Source organism: Teleopsis dalmanni, chromosome X, assembly GCF_002237135.1.
Source record: "Teleopsis dalmanni isolate 2A chromosome X, ASM223713v2, whole genome shotgun sequence".
Classification (NCBI taxonomy): Eukaryota; Metazoa; Arthropoda; class Insecta; order Diptera; family Diopsidae; genus Teleopsis; species Teleopsis dalmanni.
The window spans coordinates 86,514,223-86,538,206 of record NC_051848.1 but is presented as its reverse complement, the minus strand read 5'-3'; the positions used below and the strand labels follow the sequence as shown (position 1 = coordinate 86,538,206).

The 23,984-nt window shown below is 34.5% G+C and overlaps 1 protein-coding gene across 1 annotated transcript; it reads right to left on the bottom strand.

Annotated features, from left to right (window-relative positions):
• Positions 1-7,642: 7,642 nt before the first annotated feature.
• On the bottom strand, positions 7,643-10,310 carry LOC119661845. Its single transcript, XM_038071348.1, has 4 exons — positions 10,112-10,310; positions 9,946-10,047; positions 9,191-9,384; positions 7,643-9,089 (listed from the first exon to the last, which is right to left on the bottom strand). Exons 1-4 carry the CDS (start codon positions 10,179-10,181, stop codon positions 8,403-8,405), a joined length of 1,053 nt encoding a protein of 350 aa, XP_037927276.1. The 5' UTR covers positions 10,182-10,310; the 3' UTR covers positions 7,643-8,402.
• Positions 10,311-23,984: the final 13,674 nt, after the last annotated feature.

The window sequence follows — 23,984 nt, the reverse complement described above, 5'->3', positions numbered from 1 at the left end:
GAAGTTTTGACATAAATATTTCATCTCACAAGTAAAATAAGATTCTCGTGCATGGAACTATTAACGTGTATAACAACCATACCAACATCAACAACAACAGTAACAACCGTTACAACAGAAAGAATAATAATCGCAAGAAGGAAGACCAGCGGGTTACATACCTGCTCAAGAGCGGATCCACAAAGGCATCTCGCGTTTGGTTTCAGCAGAAGTGAACAACAGAGGTTTTACACTGAGAAAAAATGTTTTTATAGATATTTATAGGAAATTTGGCGGGGTGGTATATTTTAGAGTAATCGGAATGTCTCGAAATCACTGGACCTTTGATAATATAGTAGATAAGTTAAGGTACATATTTAAAAATATCGAGAACTTGACTTATTTTAAGTCAAATTTAAAAGGGTTTCAGTGGATCACTAGCGCCCAAAGCAAGTGCAAAAAAACCCATATTAAAAGTTACACGGATATAATAAAAATTTACTCATTACTTTTCTCAGTGTATAGTGTGTTTTTGTCTGAGCTGGTGCCCCAGAAGTGCTATTGCTGTTGCTGTTTCTGTTTCTGTTGGCTGGTGGAACTCTCGCGTTTGCTTATTCTTCGGTGCTAGCAACCAAAAAAGTGAACCATTTTTCAGTGCCTTCTGACGTTACCAGCACAGTTTTCTTTTTTTTTTGTTTTTGTGGAAAAAAATTCAATAAATTGGTTCGCTGAAATGAAATGAAATACCTTTGCTTAGTTTATGCACAAGAACATTGAAATATGTTGTTATTCACGAAATCACTGGTACAGACAACTATATTCATGACACAATGCAGTAAGAACTAGTGCCTGCTTGGCACTCCCAACGTCAAGAAAATGAATTAAAAACTTAGTCATTTTTGTTTAGGTTTCGATGTTTTGAGTTGCACATTTCAATGTAAGCTTTTACTTGAATTGGCTGCGCTGTTCATTCGGCATATATTCTTCTATTACACGGAAAGTGAAAGAGAAATATGTGTGGTAGTGGTACCAGTAATGACCTTCTGTATCAAAATTCTCCCCCTGCGGATAAAGGGTTAGACTATTGGTAGGCATGACTGTCGTAACAGGTGACTTAAGTCCCGGCGTTATGCCGACACTGCTTTGGAGTGGAGCTTGGCGGCAAATGACACGGCACTCGCGACACCTGACCGGAGGTGTAAATCTGGTACTACGGGGGTCAGATGCCTGCAGCTTCTGCTGTCCTGGCCAAATGATGATTGGCAAAGTCGTAGTAGCTGTGATTGATACCCAAACTTACTTTCTAATACCCAAAGATCAGCAAACATATTGATAGGCCTCGCTTCCTACCAAGGAGGGAATTGTGTCCAAAAGACATAACTTCATTGAAACCGGCGGAAATTTATTTCCAATTGAGCATTTATCGACGCATTATCTTGATATATGTATTTGTAGAGCACCGTTGTCTTAGGTCTTCATGCAGGTACCCACGCTAAACAACGCTGTCACAGTAACAAAATTCGTAGATGGTCAAATCGTCAAGCTAGAACCAGCCAAAAGCATTCTTAAGGTAAGAATTTGACCAATGCTACTGTTGGAGATATCGCTGAGTGTGTTAAAGAAGGGACCTCCAAAAATTTAAGCCCGGTTCTGTACAAACCTGAACATAGATAGAACAGATGTTCTGGTGTTCTTTCTTCGAGTGCCGGTAGACACGCATTGCAGGAGAAACTGCAAGGTAGACCGAGCATATTTCCATGTCGTCCTATGGTTCAGTGCCCTGTACCGATAGTTATTAGCCCACACATCTCTGAGTTGCTTTTCCGTATGAAGTCAGAGGTAAACTCATGACGCCGAAACCGTTGGCCAGGGAAGCGCTAAAAGTGCTTAGCTATCCGCGGAACACCCTAAGTTGGCTGACCTCATTGATTACTGAACATAGAAACTCCAAGTATTACCTCAAAAATACAACTCTCGCTGAGGAAGACACTTGCAGACTATGTCTAGAAGAAAAGAAGACAGCGGTGCAAAGATTGTGCTAATGTCCAGCACTAGCAAGCAGGAGGATAATAGGAGGATGCGATATCATTGGGTTGGTGATAATTTGGCACCTCAATATAAGTGAGCTGATTGAAAAAACAAGACATATAGGTAGTTATGCGAACGGAAGCCACACTAGCTTTAATTCAATAACTTCATTCGAGAATCGAAGCATGAATAAGGATCCAAGTAGTTTCGTGGTCTACTTCAGACAACCCTTCAGTTCAGTGGGGCCACTGCTGGGGTAATATGAGCCCACTCAATATTTACCTGTCGAAAAATATTGTCATAAATCAACTGTGCATTAATAAATCATCTTCATTCTTATACTGATCTAGATGAAATACAGACCGTTGATAAAGCTTAAATAGGTTCTTGACTGTCCATGATAACATAGATTTCCTTTTCCCGAAAATTCATGTAGCAGTAAGAGACTCTTTAAGGATTGCGAAGATATCTGACTGAAATATTGAGGTAAAATCGGAGAGGTGGTAGCATTTACTTATCCTTTAGTTTGTGAAAAAGACTGTGAAAAAGACGACTATAATAAATTACCACCTCACCACAATAAAAAATCAAACTACGTTATTATTAAGTTAGTATAAACTATTAATAAAATTAAGTCAAGTTATTTTGTTAAGTTACTGTAAGCTACTAATAAAATTAAATTATAATAGGAGGTTTAATAGTAATAAAAATTTTCCTTTAAAAATAAATTAAATCATAACGTTTCCCATTTTTTTGGGTTTGTTACTTGTTTTGCTAATAATAAAATGGGTATAGCAGAATCGACGACAACAACATTCATAGCAAAACCAGTCGCAAGCATTTAGGGTACGCAATAATAAATCAGAAGAAATCTACACACAATATAGATGCTCCGTTTGGCGAAATTTCTATAAAATGAGATGAAAAATCAAACAAAGGGGACTTGATCGCAGCACTTAGAATAGTGCACGTCGCAGCACGGCGCTTCAACAGAATAGTGCGTGGCAGCACTGGCAACAGAGACACTTTGGAATACTCACCAAGTTTATTCAAACAAGGTAATTAATAAATTTGTAGAACTACCAGCGTAACCCAGTCGGTAACGCTGATTCCTAGTAACGTAGCCGAATCGGTAACGTTGATCCCCAACCCACCAGCGTAACCCAGTCGGTAACGCTGATTCCTAGTACCGTAGCCCAGTCGGTACCGTTGGGTACTCTTCCTAACACTAATTGGGTTTTCCTATTTCAGGAATTATTTTATTTGAATAATTATTATTTTGGTAGTCCATAGGTAATAAATACATTATTACAAAAAAAATATATATTAAATAAAAATTAGACTAAAATTTAACCCATGGTTTAAAATCATAATATGACGAGGAGATGCAGGGTTACAAAGCGATATTCTTGCAACAAACCGTACGGACCGTGAGCTATTCCAGCTATCAACGGCCGTAAAAAAGACTCTGGCTTCAACGCCTTTATCCAGCTTAGATACGTCGGTATACCTTTTGATCAAAAAAGAACTTATTCGTTCTTTTTTTGAATTCCCACGCTTATTCAATCGGTAAATTTTTTTCATTTTCAAGCTGGCAACACTACTATACACATTCTGTCAAAGTTTAACGCATATCGTACGATTAGTTTTGGTTTCGCGTCTATACAAAGAAGTCGAAAAATTTTCGTGTGGCGATTTTTAGCTGACTTTCATTCAGCGTCGTTGTGATGTAGCCAAAGATATGATTTCCAACGCAGATAGGGACCCCATATCCCACATTCATCGAACGCATCATAACTGGTGATGAGACATGGGTCTATGAATTTGACATGCCCACCAAACAACAATCGACCCAATACTGAATGGTGCTTCGAAGGTGATCCGAAACCGAAAAGAGAATGCCAAAGTCGGTCCAAAATCAAGGATATGCTGACTGTTTTCTTCGATATTCGTGGTGTGATGCATTATGAATTCCTTCCGGACGGTCAAACATTCAAACGGTCAATAAGGAGTATTATTTGGCCGTTATGCGTCGTTTGCGTAAGAGCATTCGCAAAAAGAGGCCAGATTTATGGAAGGAAAACCGGCTCACACAGCGTTGGTTGTGTCGCAGTTTTTGACCAAAAATTCACCAATATCATCAACCAAGCACCGAGCACCTTGCTCTCCAGATATGGCCCCGTGTGACTTTTTCCTCTTCCTCCGATTCAAATTGCCATTGCGAGGAACGCGTTTTAAAATCATAGAGGCCATAAAAGAGAATTCGCTACGTGAACTAAAGGCCGTATCTTCGGCGGCCTATAAAACTTGTATGGAAAATTGGATCAAGCATTGGCATGCATGTATTGCTGCTGGAGGAGAGTACTTTGAAGGCTATAATAAAGATAATTATTAAAAACTAAAATTTTGCGTTTGTTTTTAAATTCTCGTTCTTTTTTGATCATAAGGTAGATCGCTATTTTTGCCAGCGTTGTAAGCAGCCCTGACTCCCGGTCCCGTCTTCAAGAAGTTGTGAAGACAAGGGATATTCCCATGGCCGAATGCAATCGAGCCCCAACAATTCATATCTTTATACTTAACCTTTGAACAATGTATTGTTTATTCTGCGAGGGCCACCTCACTAGGCATCTGTATGTTGAAATTGGCCGAACAATATCTGTTTAAAACCAGAAAATCACGTAGGTTGCGTGCCCAGCTCTTATCATACATCCATTTGTACGCATAGAAGGCCACGCAATCTTTGTGAATTCTTTCATCGATGTTGACCTTCCGGTTAAGCTTTGTGTCAAAAATTATTCGTAGATATTTAACCTTGAGCAAAAGAGTTATTCTTCGGCCGTTTAGCATCGACAATGGAAACTTTTGAATTTGACATTTGTTGGTAAATGTAACAGGTCTGTCTCAGAAGTGTTTATGCTAACGTCACACTTTAAGACCCATCTACTTGTAACATATTCTAAAAACTGCCCTTTATGATGTTACTCAGAACCTAAACGGAAAAAATTTCAGTAGCATACGATTGATCATATTGGATATATTACAAGCCGATGTGGACTTCTGATAGAAGGGAATGTATATAATCTTCTTCTAACAGTGCTATAATTTATCGCGAGAAATTCTATTCTAAACGCACCATTCAAGTTAAATTCTTCGCCGAATAATTACTTCCAATGCACAGGTAATATTGTACTATTAAAATGATCTGGTTTTAGCAGCTACTCAGCTACTGTTAAAAACCTGAGGGGCTATGTAAATGTTTTGTAAAATAATCAGGCAGTGTCATCATGCTATTGAACAGAGGATTATTAAAATATTGTGAACGGATTTTTGTTAAGTTCGAAATTCTGTATCCGTAGTTACGAATGTAATGGTTTTCAGATCCATTTCATTATTCCACAAATTAATTGCAGAGAGTGTTTAATTGAAACCTAAAAACTCCGTTAAAATTTTTAAATTAAATTTAAAAATGCGAAGAATGTGCAATGGCCACAAATAAATAAAATTGTAATGAGCGCAATAAAAGCACACTAAGGATCCGAGGAAACTTCCGGCACACATGTTAATACGCAGTAGGAGCACTCATCTGAGTGTGCGTAGGGATGTGTTTTATTAAAAATGTATTATATGTTATTTAAATGTGTATTGGCAGTCATTAGAACAAAGTTTTCTCCTTTTTAATTTCCATTCAATATTTACGAAGGTAGGTATGTACTCCTCAAATTCTGATCCATATTAAATGTAACATTATATTTGCCTTCCTTTTTTCATTGGCAGTGGAGCGTAAAGGGAAATCAGCATTTGCGAATATTTCGCACATATCTGAACGTTTGTCCGTTACAATTGAAACTCATACCGACACACCTCGTAAGGCATTTGCCACTCCGCAGATATGGCTTGGGCTCCACAGATATGGCTTGGGCTCAGCAGATATGGCTTGGGTTCCGCAGCAAAAGTAAACGGTACGTAGCACGGGCTTGAAAGTACGTGTGTGTCGTACGGTGAAGCACATATAATGCCGTCCTGGCGAAATTACTACTGCTGTCCTCCTACCTCTGTCTTCATAGTTGTGCAATTGGCATTTTAGATGAAACAATTGAAGTTAAGAGATTTTCCAAATTTTTTACAAAACGAGAAACGCACATTTGGAATGTTTCAATTGAAATTGCTTACTTATACACAACTTCTATGCAAAATGCTTATGAACGCCGTTAACATTTTTGGGGGCCGCCCATATGTATGGGGGTCGATGTGAGCTTTAGTGTGCGAGTGGATTGCTTCACGAAACATATTGTGTGGGGTCTGATGTGAGCATTAGTGAATTGCTTCACTAGATATATTGTGTGCTCTGGTTTGAATTTCGGAACTGTGGGGCTGCTGTTATTGTTGCGCTCACTTTTAGTGAAGATGGGAATAGTTGAAGGTAAGCATGCTTTTGGACTCAATAATTGCTTGTATTGTATAATAGTTGTGTTTATGTATGTATATTTCTATGTTCGCAAATGTAAGTGCATGTGTTTGGCAAAAATTCCAACTACTGTGGAAGGAATGCCGTGAATTTTGTAATATACTCAACATTCCCAAAATACAACGAAATGGGCAATGAAATGCTACGTTGCAAGGCGCTTGCTGCTGACTCCCCTACTGCTACTTCTGTTGGAAATTTTACTGTTCCTACTGGTGTAACTAGTTCTCTTATACAAAAACGCAGTATATTTTAATAGAAATATAATTTTAAAATATGTTGAAAAATTTTGTTAACTACAACGAAACCGAAGAAATGTCAATTTTAATTTCATGAGAAATATTGAGAGAAGTAACTTTTTTAAAGAAACCTTCAATAAAATTGAAATAAAAGTCCACTTAATAATGACATAAGAGATACAAATTGCCAAAAAATGGGACACCTATACATCTAAACCTAGGATACGCAGTCATCTGTATGCAAGTTCATCCCACTTATGGAACAGAAAATCTACCTTCTTCTTGATTCTTCTTCTTGAGTTAGTGCTATTATGCACTTTTACTTTATAATGGCTGGGGGGCTTATCTCTGCCCCACACTAGGCCTTAACTAGGCTAAGATATCATATAATTTATTTGTCTTTTAGTTGATGACGGACCTTAAATCAGCATATCTTCCTGAGAGTCCAGAAGTGGACTTGAGGATTTTTAGGGTGGGGTTAAGTAGCTTATCAACTTTAGTGAATAATTTTAGAGCTCTGTCTCTGATATATTTTTTCACTGAGTCAATCCTAAGATCTCTATGTATGTCTGTTGATCTAATATACCATGGAATCTTAAACAGTCTTCTTAAAGCCAGGTTTTGTGCTATCTGTAATTGCTTTAAGGTAGTATTTGAGGCTTTGCTATATGTAACACATCCGTACAGTAGTGCTGGTCTAATTACTTGCGTATAAAGTAACTTTCTGTTTTAAAAGCTGAAGTTTTATTCAATAAAATTTTGCTCTATTTTAGTCAGGTTTTCTGTCTAGGAATTTACAAAAACAATATATTGCATTTCCTATTCAAATTGTATCACTACTTATCGTTCAAGGTACTAACCCAGACAAAGCAACTCGAATACTTGCCAATGTAGAAAACAATTTGTAATTAAGAATTGCAAAATAAAACGAAAGTTTAGATGGCTTTAATTTTGTATTATTGCTTGTAGGTTACATATATTACAACAGGCTGAGTTTGAACTGTCCAAAGTATAACATAAATCTTTAACTTCCCAAATCAAAAAATGTCTAGATATATATTTTTTGAAGCCTCTGCAGTTGACATGAGACATTTAATTTGCGAAATAACATCTTCCTTTACCAGACACCAGCAGTCAAAGTATCGCTTTCGATAGATTATATCACTTTGGACGACTTTCAAAACTTAAGTAGCTAATAACTATTAGTATAATATGAATCACAAAAACCGGATGGTTTTGTAATCCACTAGACCCCACATTGTTTGTGTAATTCGCCGACTGAGGATATAAAATGTTCTATATGTAGAATATGAATCCAATGACTTAATTCTACAAAAAGTTGCGGTGTCGTAATCTGTATCTGATCTATACTCCTGAATCATTGATAAATAAATCCACAGACGTTGTCGATAACCGACAGCGTTTAGTAAGGGTTGTTAATTTCTAAATAATTTTGACGGAGTTCACATATTGGAAGACGTTCCATGGTACTTGCAAAATTTATATCTCGTGACTTCTGGAAAACTGCCGAACTGATGGGCTGCACTTTAAACTTAGATGCAAGGTAGTTTCTTCAAATTTAAATAAAATCACATTCAAATTTTTCGACTGGAAAGTTATTGTGATTAAAATCGATTTTGATGTGTATGTGAGGATTATTGTTTGTTATAATGTTTTGACGTGAAAAAGGAAATTTAGTGCGATTTATGCTTTTTGATTTGTTCGTGAACTGCGATAACGGTTTTGAGCACCGATTCACAGATATGATCAATATCTTCAATATTAAAGTTTGGAAAACTTTTCTTCGCAAGGTAGCTTACGAGTTCTTCTTGGTCCATTTCTTGTGCATTTGTTTGTGTTGCACAATGGTGTGTCATACCGCGCTTATGTTTGGTAAGCGAATACTTTTCTACTCTCTCCTCGTTTGGTGAGTCCCCTACTTTGGAAAAGGTTGATTTCTTTTTAGCAATTTGAGGTTTCTCGTTAATGACTTCCACTTTCGATTGAGGAGTTCTGTCTACATATTGTGAAATGCACTCATTTACGTCTTCTGCTGTTAGTACTTTCTTTTTGCAATATTTTTTACGAATGCTTTTTGTTGCAAGGACTACTGGTTCGTTGGGATATTCCAACTGCTCTGTATCTTCCTCATGAATTGTGCTAAATACATTATTTATACTAAAGTTGTTTACTTGTGCACTAACTTTTGGTAAGCTTAAGCATTTTTCTGGAGTGTGACGATCAAGTTCTTTCGGGTTTTGTTCAACTTCAATGTCGTTCTCTTCATATATTTCCCCCGTAGCTATTTCCTGATCCAACTTTGCCTTTTCACGGTGCTTGTTTTTTGCTCGATTGCTGTTTTTTTTTAAGAAGGGAATGAGCTAAAAATGTCACAAAAAAAGTTATTATAATTAGTTTTTAAATTCTGCTTAAAAGAAAATTCATATAAGAAAAATGAGATTTCAAACTGTCGCAGGCTTACATGATCCACTACATCATCAGGCAGTGCTGCATCATAGTTTGGTCCATCATCTACTACATTAAATGTGATCCTTGGCACCAATAAGCTATTAGTTTTAATATTTTCAGGTATGCTTAATGTTTCAGTTACACTAAAATGTTTTTGCACAGACTCCTCAATGCCACTACTAGGCGGATATTCTCTTCCATGCAACACTGTTAAAAATATTACAATATTTTTAGTCATTTTTGATACAAATCTTACATATAAAATTACAGATGCATCTACATAGCGAACATATTGAACATTTATATTTACAACATATATTTTTGATTATAATTTATATTGGGACTATATATACTATATTGTATAATGAATTCATGTTACTAAATCTTCTGAAGGGGGACAATGAGTCCTCCTATATAATTCACCATTCATGGTAATACTAATCCAAAGCATTAAATTTTTTCTGCAATCACGATTCTTACATTATTTTGCCAATAATCGTTATAATGCGTGATACGTCTTACATTACTTATCTGCTCTCTTGTAGCGCTTTGATATTCCAACTACTAAAAATATCGATTTAAAGGCTCTCCACATAGCATCGCGAAGCGCTCACTTTCTCTAACACGCAATTTTAAAAAGACGCTCTATCAGCAAGGAGAGCAACGCGGTTCACTACTCCTTTGGAGCTCACTGAAAATTCTAACTTCTGGGTTCAGGATAATATACAATAATTGTAAATAAAAAAAATGCAAGGTTTTTTACATTACCGTTATCCGTGGCAATTTTGTAACGTACGTGGCGCGTTGTTGTGATAGTTCGGATATCCCTTTGCTCGACAATAAAAAGAGTATTATCAATTGTTTCAGTGACTATTAAGATAATAAAATTAATTCATTTTAATATCATCAGTAACAAACCCAAATAGTTCCTTACAATATTGCTTTGGCAGCACCTCTTCAGAGATATCAATTACAGCCTTAGTTTTGTAACCGTCTCCGCTCATCTTAAAAAACTGCAGGAAATTTCGTTCTAAAAATATGAAAATATTATCAAAAGATATAGTTATAAAAACTTATTAAATTTTTTTTTATGAACAATAAATTTCGAAACGAACTGTAAGTGTTGCACAAATAGAATAATTTTATATAATTTTTAAGTTTAGATATTGTTTATTTTTAAATATCAAAGCATACTTAGTGAAAAATTAAAGAAAAAAAGGATTAGTCAAGTGAAATGTGCGTTGAAAAGTCGGACATGCAGTGCAAGACTATAAATTTTACAAACTTCAAAATTTGAACATTTGAATTTAATTCATTGTGGAGTAGGATGAGAGTATATAAAGAATCAATATGAATATATGCCAAAGTTCCTATGCTATTTGCGTCGCCACATTATATTCAGAACATCTTAGCCACTTACTGAAGCACTATTCGTACTCATAAATCAGAATAACTCTTAACACAATTTAATATCAGTTGCTGATAACGTCGACCGTTTTGAATATACTTAAAATGGATACCTTATCAGGACAAGATCTATTATCTTCGATAAGATACCTTTACTCGTACGACTATTTCGTTTATCTCTGCATAGCAATTCGTTCAGACTTTTATTTTCCAACTGAAGTACACGAATGGAGTGCTGTTACCTTCAGTTTTTAAAAATATTGACACGAATGGAGTGCTGTTACCTTCAGTTTTTAAAAATATCGACTTCTGTTAAAAGAAGCCTGAAATGTATGCAAATATTCACTAACATTCTCAGACGTTTACTTGGCTACGACCCACAACTAATGCGACTTTTTCTGATGTGAATAGTACCATCCTTAACAAAATAAGAGTGCCTGTACATTAAAATCACGATATATCTTTTTGTAGATTCTTGAAAACATTTTGCAATTCTACAACAAAAAAAATATACTAATTTTAATGTGTCATTATTGACACTTAAAGCAGACATATACGATTTAGTCCTTCTTTATTAAAATAAGTATTACAATATGTGGAAAACATCGATCGATTTTTTTATTTGTGATGCCATCGAGAGCTCCAGTCGCCTAGTTGTCAGACTGGAGTTCCGTCACCCTCATGGGGTGACCATATCTACCTTAGTGGTAGGGCTTAGTTGCATGCCCTAGTAATGCCCGGACAACAGTGATGATTAGTCTCTAGAAAAATTTTTGAACAACACAAAACAAGCAGGTAAATAAAGGATGGCATACCTACCCCTGTACTTAAAATGACAATTGGGCGATTGGAAGTCTGGACGTCAACTCAAATAAACAAATCAAAACATACAGTTTCATTTTTGACCTTTTCCTGAAAAAGGTACTGTTGAGCGATACTTTGATCACTTTCCGGAAAACAACTATATAGATAAGTCCATAAGGTTGAGGACAGTTGAAGCAAAGACAATTTATAACAAAAGAAGAAAACAAAGCCCACGAAGTCAATTATTTCTAGCGATTTTATGTGTGTATAACGTTTGTGACTGTAGAATGACTTCAAAGCAAATTTTTTAAAAATTGTTTACCCAGTTTTGTTTTCAGCACTGGACTTATGACTTAACATAACTGTGGTTTAAGTTCGGAATAAGAATATTTTTTCATATCAGTTCCACAATATTATAGAATAATATATGCTACAACAAAAAGAAGATAGAGGTCTTCTTCTTTTCCCAATTTGGAAATTCAACAATACGTACGGCAATGAAAATAATATCAGTGAGGTTGCCTTGCTCTAAGGCAATATCGTCTTCGAGATCAATGTTATAACCCAACAGTGTTAGACTTTGAGAATAGAAAATCGTTTTCAAGAACTTTTCAATCAGTTGTGCTTCAATGCCAAAGACTTACTTTTTACGAACGCATATGGTCACATCCAACGCATACGCTAACTACAGCTTTATCATTTGTTCGTGTGCCTAATCACATACCAATTTACATCGTACTGATTTTTGTATGCCTCTTATTAAGATAATGTTTTTTCTTTGTCGAGTTAGGTTGCATTAGGAAGGAGTGCACTTTTCTAATCGTTTTCTATAAGTTTGGTTATCCCTATACTTAGATATACATTGTGGAACGTTGAGACAGCACGCCATCCAACAAGTGACCCCACTAAAGTGAAGGATTAGCCGAAGTAGACCACACAAAGACTTGGGTCCCTTTTCGACCTTCGATTCTCGGATGTCGTTCGCTTGACTATATCTCTTGTTATTGCAAGCAGCCTATACTTATTACTACACTTACTTCCTAGATTGGGTTAGGTTCTTTCACAACGAAGTGAATTTGTGTTATGATTAAAAGAATTGGAGTAAAATATATTCTCGCAGGATTGATTAAACTTTAGCTTTTTATTGTTATACTAAAGTATTTTTTGCAGACCGAGAACTTTGATATCAGAGTGGATGTTTTTTTTTTGCACAACTTTGTTTTATATTAAAAAATCACAAAAATACCTATAAAGTTGGTCTTACTCCTGTTAAGTGCTGTTGGTGCATGCTGTTATCAACAGCAGTAATACTACTAAGATTAACGTTGCTGCTGTTTGTATGTTGCTGACGCTTTATGCTGCCAATTTGTAATCAAAGTAATTTTAATGCAAATTTTATATGTTGCGTCACGTAGAGTCACAAAACTGTCACAATATGAGTAAATAAAAGGCTATAAATATGACAGCAAAATTTAAAATATCAAAGTTTTTCGTTCTGCCTGCCGTTACTGGTGCCGTCGCTGGTGCCATTGCTGACATTATTTTTTAGTTGACAGCGCATAACATTTTTCACTCGGTTTTATGCACTCCACCTTCTATGTATTTTAAAAATTTATTTATAAACACACAGATACGCGTGTACCCATATACATTTGTAAATATTTTCACATATTTACTATATTTGTATAAAAAAATGCTTCACTGGCAATCCTTGCAATTCTATATGCATTCATACATAGGCAGCAATGCATACTCACAAATGCTAAAATGTTAACATATATGAAAAACACAGAAACTTCACAACACTTAGAGAAAATCAGTTTTCGAAAAGTTTTCGAAACTTTACTTGAACACTCTCGAGTACTGAAAACATCCGCAAGATTCAATGGAAGCTCTTACAATTATTCAAAACAGCAAATTGGCTACACCGACACCGTCAATGCTTTTCAAATTTGATATTTGTTTACATTCCCGACACTTAAGTTTAATTTGTAATTCCAGAACTCAGTAAACTGACTTTTAGCATGAATAACATATTCTCTTACTTTTAGGGGGTCCAAGAGAAGCTTGGGTTTGGTGAAGATATAATTAGACAGTAACGCAAATACTTTTTTCAATCATTTTTATGGAATATATATATTGTTTTTACTCAAGGGTACAAAAAATAGTAAATCAAATCCCAACTGCGTAATTTTAGTACGCTGTATATATCCAGTCCAGTATTTCCAATAACTTTGTTCTTTCGCAATAAAAAACTGGCAGGACTTTTTTGCGTACTACTTCAGATTTGAACTGCGTTGTCAGTATACATTTTGTTAGTTCGTGATGAAAAAAATTGTCTGATTTTCGGCATTGCTTTCTAATTGCTACCTTTTCATATATGAAAAATCGGAACCAACATTTTCAATATATTTTAAATCTTTATCAATACAAAAGTGTAAAAGTGTTAGTTTCAAAACGAATTTGTACAATAGTTTGGTCAGGAGTTTTGTTGTTGAAGATGTGCATCCTCCTCTACAGTCAGCTGAAGCTGGTTTTAGCAGCATTTAGCGACGCAAACGTTTGAGTAACAGCTCGTGTGACCGCAACCAGATTCTAATTGTCCAAAGGAGATTTACCTGCCCTATATACTGCGATAGCCATTATTCGTCAAAAAAAGCTGAATCATAGATCAATTTTCAAGTATAGTTTTATGAAGATCCACTTTAAATAAAAAACGCCCAGTATTGAATGATGTTGCACCATATATTGTGAGACCTGCTATAAGTTTGTTAGCTTGTCAAAAGCATTTATAATGTGAATGTAGTATTTTAATGTAACCAATTGTTCAGTTTATAGGTCATCACAAAGTTTTTTAGACGACAAAACCTTTCACATAAAATGAGGACGTCAAAAATAATCTGGATCATTCTTTTGCCAGCATAGATCGGAAGATTTATGACCTCGGAAACATGCAGTAAATTTATACACCTAAAAAGAGCAGTTAGTAGCGGGTGTTATAAAAACGATTATACGAAAACGCGATAGAAGTGAAATTCTTTCGGGTAGAGTATCAACTTCTTCGTTTATAGTCTGCTTCAGGTGTCAAAAGTAACATTACAAAACTATTCAAATTTTTTTTTTTTTGTCAATAATGTGATATCTTTATCTGCTATGGTTTTTTATATGTTACTTGTTATTGTTTATTTTTAATCTCAAGTTCTTTATCGATCTCTTATTATAGGTACAGAAAGCAGAACAGAATGGTATTACGTTAGTATTCGTTAAATCAATCGATGTGATAAGTCAAAAATCATTGCGATTCCTATTTCTGCGTCTCCCTAATTTGACAACGAATTTAAGTAAAGATTCTTATTCTAAGTATTTAATATAGCTATACAGCATATAATACATTATCTTGTTAGTGTGTCAATGTCAAAATTAACAGCTTCCAATCTACATATTTCGAAACTTAGCTATATCGTCATAAGGCACAGTAAAAGAAGTGGCTTAGCATTGGCAACTTTACCTACATCCATTATAAATCGGTGCGCCTCAGAAATAGAAATTTTATTCTAAAGATGATGTCGTCTCAGATAAAGAAATAATAAGAAACCGATTGATGCGAATTCGGAGATTCACAATTTAATATATATTCTACTAAATTTCAGTTAGTTATGGGGATTAATTACCTACATCAATTAGTTACTTTAGGAAATCAACCCACTGAATGTAGAAGACAACTTCTTCGAGTTCTTGTCCGTACTGAAAAAAAATACAATTACGATTGGATGATTAGAATGAGTCATCCCGTTCACACGTGCAACAGTCGTGAATTAATGCGAAAGGGCAGCTTAAAAACATGCAGTTTTAATGCGGAATAATAATTTCAATGATTAAAAAAGTTTCAGTATGCAAATGTTATTAAAAAATTTAATAACTGGGAAAAAATTTAGAAAATTTTAGTATATTTGAGAAACATTTATGATTTCATTCAGTAATTATCATAAAGAAATAAGTTATGCAAATTAATTTGAATGCCTGATTCCGTAATTTAAATTCAAAAAGTTCCCCCATTTGCAGCACAAAATCAATAACTTATGGACCCTAAACAGTGAAATGTTTATTAGCTCAGCGCATACACCTGTTCTGCAATCTGGATATCTTGGCATACTGGCACACCAATTTGTGGCGAACCAACACTCCAGGTGGGCTGTCATTAATGACAATTGAAAGACAAGAACTGAAAGCAGTAGGAGTACGAAAAGGAAACGAAATAAAATAATCGAAATTAGCCGACAATTTTCTAAACAACCGCAACCGAAATGAAAGTATGTAGAAACAAAAAGAATAAAATAATGGAAGAAAAAAAACTCAGAAAGGCTCCCACAGTGGACGAAAGCCATAAATTTGAGAGAAAAACATTGAAAAAAACGTCACGTTAGTCTCCATTAACGAAAGATTGCGGTCGTACGTACAGAAGCCAAAGTAGAAATTTGGTTAGCAGCAGTTGAGTCCGGCCACTTTCAAATATGCCACGTCAAGAAGAGCTCAGTCGTGCCACACACAGATGTGAAACGACATTCGTAGCAATGGCAGCTACTGCAACTGAGACCCAGACCCAGGCCCCGCACCAAAACAAAAAACTCGTCCGAAAGGTAGAGAAAAAATTAAATCAAAATTTAATTTTAAATCGAATTAGTGCTAGCAGAAGTTTAGGTAACCGAACACTAATAAAGCAGAACATGTACAACGGGCGAGGGCCAGGATCGAGCGTGTCGGTGCAACATTTAAGGAAATTGATTGGAAAATGTTTGTGCACAACGCATACAATGTAGGCACATGGGCAGGTAAGCACATAATTTAGTATCTTTTTTCTGTAGTTTCATTCAAACATAAATCTTCCGATTCTGGATGTTTTTTTTTGTTTTTCGAGTTTTTCCCTCTGTATTAAGTCATGTTGTCGGCTTCATTCATTTACTTTTGTTTTGCGCGTGACAACGGGCATGAGTCCTCACGAAGGACTCATAGTATACATTGTGCGTACTATGAGTTTTCCTTCTTCTTTTTGTTTTTTGCGTTTTTGTAATTATTTTTTATTTTTGTAGGAAAATCACATTTCAAAGATGCGCTGGTAATTTTAAACTCTGGCAGCATAAGTCAACGTAATTATGTAATTGACTTCTTTTTATCTACTAAATTTTCATCTTATGTTTCAAACTATCCTTACGTGCACGCATAGTAGGACAAACAGGTTGAGACATACATTTGAGATGTCTGTAAAATTCTTCCATTTATGTTTCAGCGGATTATTCTGGGTGCCAGCAACTATTTTTCTTCATTTGTTTGCAAGCGAAGTCAATTGTCAGCTTCCGGTTCCTAATTTAGTTTCTAATTTTTCCTTCATTTTGTGGTCAGTGTCATATGTCATGTTTATGGCAGTTGCTGCCCGAAATGTTGGAACAAACTTTCAACTACAACCTAGCAATGAACTAGAGATATATAAATATTAAAGAAATGTGTGTAACGGATTATTATAAATTGACTGATGTGACTAGAGAAACATTAATATCTATAACATTTCTAGGTGGTTTTTCGTATCGAACAGGCAGCTACAATTATCACTGATTAACGCTTTAAGTTTTATGATTTTGCATTTACTGTTAAGTGTTTGTTGTAAAAGCATCCCTCAAAGTACTTAGGACACAGTAAAAGATAGTATCGTGGGACTATAACTCAAGACTGAATATAAATATATATTCAAAAGCTATGACCACAGTAATGGAATACTTAATATCGAATATTTATGTATAAAATATTTAAAATACAAAAAGGTATTAAGAGTTTTTACCAAATAAACTCCGTCTTCTAAAGAAATATGACAACTCAAACAAAGAATCTATAACTTTTTCTAAAAATTTTTTGCAATAAATTTTCTTCCAAAATATTTATTGTGGGATAACAATCAATCAATAGTATTAACTTACTATATCTGCAGTGTTGAATTCTCGCATTTAATTTACTTTAATATGACTTAACGAAGAAGTACTTAGTAATGGTGAATAAAATTAGTAATATGTGGATTTATTTCATTTAAATCAATGAACTCAGATTTGCTGTCCTATGATTCCAGTAACGATATTTCTCCTTAGTTAATCTTCTGGCAATTTAAATATAATATATGTACATTTTCATCTTAATTATTTTAACCCTCACCATACCCTTTATACTCTTTTAAAAAACATCATTCATATGTGGCTCAGTCAAGTTGTGACTATGACGGCGCTGATTTCTTTCAATTCAAGTCATTACTTTTCCAACAATTGCTTAAAATTGTGTTTTTTTTTTCATTACCTATATAGCCTTTTGCAGCACAACTAGTATCAATATAATATAACTTAATTGAAGACATAAATGACTTATACATAATGATGGTTTCCATAATGGCTTCCATAATAACCAATTCTGATTTTCTATTAAAGTATAGCGTTATCATACAATCGCATTTGAATTTCATCGTGGTCCAAATATCTTTCAAACATTAAATTGTAAATGCATCCACTTCTCTTTACATAGAAGGTATCACTTCTTTTGAATTATGCAATACTATTGTGATTAAAAAAATGAAGTAAAGTATTAATACGAAATATGCTTATTAGGGCTTTTTAATATTGGTAACTCTTTTAGATTTTTGATAGATTGGTAGTACTGTTACAAAAGTTGCATTAAATTTTGTTTGCATAAATAAACCATGATAAATAGGCCATGTCATGAAAAGAAGTTTTCACGTGGTATGAACAATTCAAGAAAGACAGAAATCTCTTAGAACTTTGTAGGTAAAAGTATTCTTAGGGAAGTGCCGACTGCATAATCACCCAAGTCCATAAGGACTTCTAGGACTTTAGGACTTTTGAACATTCTAGTTCAAAACCTATTATTACAATCTAACTGGGCACAACTGGTTTAAACTAGTTTCTATTGAAACAGAGGAAAGTGCTAGGATCCCGAACTGAGCTTTCATACTCTCCGAGTACTATGATTGAAGCAGATTTTTGATGTACTAATTTTTATAAAGTTTTTATTTTTTTACAAAATGAAGGAGATGGATTGGGTCAGTTTTCGTATATATGAAGGTGGAACTTCTAAGTACTCTATTAAGTTCAGAACATGTATACACACCACACCTCTTCTCCAGTACAGACAAAAGGAACCAATTTTGCAGTTCTTATAATTAACCGCAAATACAATTTTAAAATTGCAATTAAATAAAGCCAAATAATATGCACGACGTGTGTGGTGTGTGCGGTGTGTGCGGAGCGTGTGGTGTGTGCGGAGAGTGCGGGCAGTGCACCCACAAAAGAACATTACTTGCCAGGAATAAAAATAACAAATGATCTTTACATGAATTTTAAAAGTGCACATAAAAGTGAAATGCATTTCCCACGTATAAAACCGCAACAGCAGCAGAAAATACAAGGAAAAGAAGAAGATGTGAAAATGTTAAATCGAATCGTCAAAAAAGGAGGACCAACACTACAACAACAACAACCACAGCAATAAGAGCAATAAGAGCAATAAGAGCCACTACAACAACAATAGCAATAAAAAAAAAAAAGACAAATTATGGGATACTATGGAATTGAGGAAAAATTTTCCCACCGTGGAATTTTTGTGCAGCGAATAAAAGCAAATGCAAAGGTAATTGCGCACTGAAAACAATTTACCAATTGTGTGTGCCACAAACAAAGAAGCACTTGCACACCACCGCATCACACCGCATCACTCCGCAGCGGCGATGCCGACCTCAACAGCACGCATGCATGATGGCATTAACTGCAGAAATGATGAGAGCAGAGCTTAAATATGACTGAGCATACACGCTTGATAACAACAGCCACGATGGTGCTGCTGCAGCCGCAGTCGCTGCCGGTGCCGCTGCTGCTATTTACGATTTCGCACGTTTGTGTGTGTAATTGCAAAACTAAATAAACAACGTTGTGTGTAATTGCGTACGGGGTGAAAATTAGGTTAGTATTTGTGTGTGTTTTCCTTTATTATTTTTATAATTTGTTTTTCGTTTCGTTTCAATTCGCATCGCAACCTTGATTGAAACATTAAAAGAGATGAAGTGCCGGCGTGTGGTACAACAACAACAGCCCGTAGAATACACGCTGTCAATGCACACAAATTACACTCCCTTATATGCATTCATCGCATCTCTGAAAGCCAGCCAGGGATAGTTAAGCAGTTAAACTTGGTCCATTGTGATAGGTCTTCCCTTTGTAATTGCGTTGCAGCATTTCTCGTTCACGGGATATCCTTTTTTGTAATTTTTTAATTTCATAAAAAAATGTACTCTACGTACGTTTTACCGTTCATTACCGTTCAAGGGTGTGTTTTCGAACGAACTTCAATCCCAACGGAACTGAAGAGGTGTCCAAAAAAAACTTAGAACTTACTTAATAACTCAAGTGGCTGCGTTTTACCGATGGGAAAACTACACAACGCACAGATAATAACAGTATTAGTGATCAAAATTTTTAATCATTTTTCCTGTCCATCAATTTGCATCACGCAGAGTATTTGTTAGCACAACACTCAATAACTCGTGTGACTAACACACAGATGGCGCTGCCATTTTTTGCGTCAATATGTGACAATGGATGAAACATGAATCCATCACTTCACTCCGAAATCAAAACGATCATCATCTGAGTGGACTGCAGTCGTTGAACCACGTCCGAAGCGTCTAACAGTCACAGTCAGCAGGGAAGGTTATGACTTCAGTATTTTGGGATGCACATTGTGTAATTTTCATTGACTGTCTCGAAAAGGAAAAAGCATCAATAGTAACTACTACATGGCATTACTGGTTCGTTTGAAAGTAGAAATTGTGAAAAAACGTTAAGGACCGCATATGCTGAAGAAATAAATTGCACCATGTTACAAGTAAATGGCAAAATCGCACGAATCACACTTCGAATTGCTTAATCATCCACCTTATAGTCTAGATCTGGCCCCCAGAGAGTACTGGCTATTCGCTGATCTCAAAAAAATGCTCAACGGTAAGAAATTCATCTCAAATGAAGACAAATCCTTCTACAAGCACGGCATCGAGAAGTTAGAGAAGCGTTGGAATGATTGAATTGCCCTTGAAGGTGATTATATTGATTAGTAAAATTGATTTTTGACAGAAAAAATTTGTTTTTCTTAGTTAGTCACACGACGTATTGAGTGATGTGTTAAAATGAATTATTTTAGACACCCATTAAAAATTATTAAAATTTGTAAAAGATCAGTAGATAAAACGTTATCAACCGTAACCTACTTTCAATTTTCCGAACACATTGTTTTATAAGAATTATCTATCCTGAAAGTGTGGTTAGTATCAACTTTTGTAAACTAAGCTAATCTATACTCTTACGAAGAGCAGGCTGTAGAAAAACTCAAGTTTTGCAGAAATACCAATTTTAAAACCACTTAAAGTGCTATTAAGGTAAAATACAAGCTAAAAGATTCATTAATATATCTACAGTTATTTCAAATAAATTTGTTACGCTGAACATTGAAAATATTTAAGTTCTCATGGGCTGTGAAAAGACCATATTTATGTTAAAATTCTAGACAGTATTACCACGAGCGCAAGGTGATGACTATACTACATGCAATTTTGTTGGCAGTATCTATACTTAAAAGCAACTTCTATCTTAAATTTCATTAAAATTCCTAATTTGATATGGTTTATCGTCCTTATACCGATATACAGAAGTTGAAATAATTTCACAATGTTCAGCAGTTGTTAAACGATCTGTAATGTAAAATTGCATCCTACACTTAATACATGATACCTCAGACGTTAATCTTATCTGATACATATTACTAACACATTCCCGCCAAGGTGAGTGCACAAAACAGATAACATCTTTAAATCATAATAAATATAACTTAAGTATGTCTAGATTTCAAACTCCATTATGTAAACCTATGCGCTATGATATCGTTGTATTGTTATCAGCATTTAAAATATCTGCTAATCTATAGTCCTTAACAATTTGATGATCTCAGCAAAAATAGGAGATGCGAGATAAATCTTCTAATACTATGAGTTTAAACATATGGCCTTAATAACATAAGTATCTTTTTAGAACTTGCTTATTCTAAGGTAAAGAATATGTTTATTAGACTTTTTATTCCATATATTTCTCTGTTTCATGTTCAACTTCTTTTCTTATCATTCTTTTGCAGTGAAGCTCTATAATCTTTTTCCCAACTTATGTCAGTATTGAAGTGTTTTTCTTTCCTATAGTTCAGGATTATACGTGTTTGTTTACATTCTCACACCAAACGCCCAACTTGGCATTCACAAGTTTAAAAAATTTATCTTAACCTTTAATCTAATGCCGTGTATATTAAAATCGGTAGTGGGTGAGTCAAGTTTATAGTTTTCTTATAATACCCAGATAAAAATGTTAGCATGTTCAACATAAGTTGAAAGAAATCTTAAATCGTCCATCAACCCATACATGTATGAGAATTGTCATACCTTAATAACAATAAAAAAAAAATCAAGAACAATATCTATCTTCCGCTTCACCAAACATTAAAATGGATTAAACATATTCATTTATTGATTTTGATTGATTTGTTACTTAGTATTAAATGTTTAAAAATGGATTAGTAGCCTACACTGGAAAAACTGCTAAAATGAATATATGTAATAGAAATGATTAATTAATAAAGAATTATTAAATTTTATACCTTCTTTAACTTTATGATGATTTTTATTGAGATCTGGAAATATAGGTACTTCTCCTACATTAAATTTATTAGGAGAAATTGCTTTAATAAATATAATTGTAGATTGGTCTTGATATTCAATAATTAGTTTATCTTCTCAAAAGTCCGAAAAGGTGTGTTAATCAATATAGTCAAAGGAATGACTATGAATCTATTTTGATATATAGATACTTTTCTATTCTGATATATAGATACCTTTCATTGTTTTGATCCTGATTGTTGAATAGGTTAATATGATGTGTAATTTTCAGATGAAGTAGATTTCTAATTTTTAACTCACTGTTTTGTTTTAAAATTTAGCTAGGTAAGCAAGGACGCTGTTGTTTTAAAGTATTCCTTATAAAAGTAATAAGAGCAAAAACATAAAATCTGTATTGATAAATGAAATTCTCTGAAAATCTCATTACAAATCAGCATTTTCGATGGTATTTCATGGGTAAACAACAACAATTACTTTGATGAAATGAATGCGCACTCCTTACGACCGAGGGACTTGGTTCGAGCATTGAAAATCAGCAATTACAGAAAATAGATTTTTAGTTTTGTGGAATTCTCGATGAATTCAGGTCAGAATTGGCAAGTGAAAATTGAAGGTGAAATAGCAAAAACGTTTCATTTGCAATTTCTCTTCGATTTTTGCACTTTTGTTTCACGGCTTGACTGGATGTGCTCAGAATACGCCAGTTTCGAATGAAAGTTCATTCGTCAATTTGTGCAAGAATTGGTACAAAACGAAATGGATCATTTGTATTACTTATTGGATACTTTTTCAACTTTTGCTGCTTTCCAGCTTTTCAGTGTTTTTCACTTTCGTAATTGTTTTAATTAATTTTCCAAAATTTGTAACTTTTAATTATTATTGGCGAGGCTCAGGTACACTGCAAAGAATAATTGATAATTAAAATGAAGAGTTTACTTATTTGCAATTGGAAATGAAATGTTTTGCAGTCATTTCGTTTATTAAAAGGAAAATGTTTTCAGTTGCAAATGTTCAAAATTGGAATTTGATCCAATTTTCAGTTATTTGCTAGAGAAATTCAAAACAATGCTTAAAAAACTATTTCAAAGATAAAGACATTTTAAGAAGCACATTCGAAGTAAGTAACTGTGCTTTATACGATAAAAATTTTGAATCCAGTCAAACAGGGTTGTGAAAGATATTATAATAAAAGATGTTGTCTCTTCTTCTTGCTGGCATTATTCCATTATATCGTACATACGTTTTTTAGTTTTACGTGTTTCCAGAATTTCACTTATTAGTATAGTACAACGTTAAACAACGTAAATATGTAACAATCGATTGCAATAATTTCTTATACATTCTTATCTTATTCTCTCCAGACTATATTTATAAGCATTTAATTGTTTTACTGCTTCAATTCTATTCTCTAAGAACACTAAGCGAGATTGTGACTTATTATATACCTCATTAATTGCGCTTTAAAATATCGATTTCATTTGAATGTCGTCTTCTGTGAATGTCGGGTTCAATTTCTGTTTAAACTTTATATTATAATGTAGCTCATGCAGCTCGTGGTCCATTCCGTTGCGGTAGTCGTTGCCAACTTATGTAGGACCGAGATTACGCAAAGCATTTTTTTTAAGTTTTTATTATTCTTATTTGGAATATTATCTTAGCAACAGCCTACAATATCATCACCGCTCGCCTCACTCGAATATCTAAGTATGTTATGCTCCTCGTACGGCAAAATGGTCAGCTCTATTATAACTTTTGTATCCTTCATTCTACCGGTCACTTCTTCACAGTTTATTGAGGAGTGATGGGCAGTTGTTCAACTTACAGGAACAAATTTTGACAT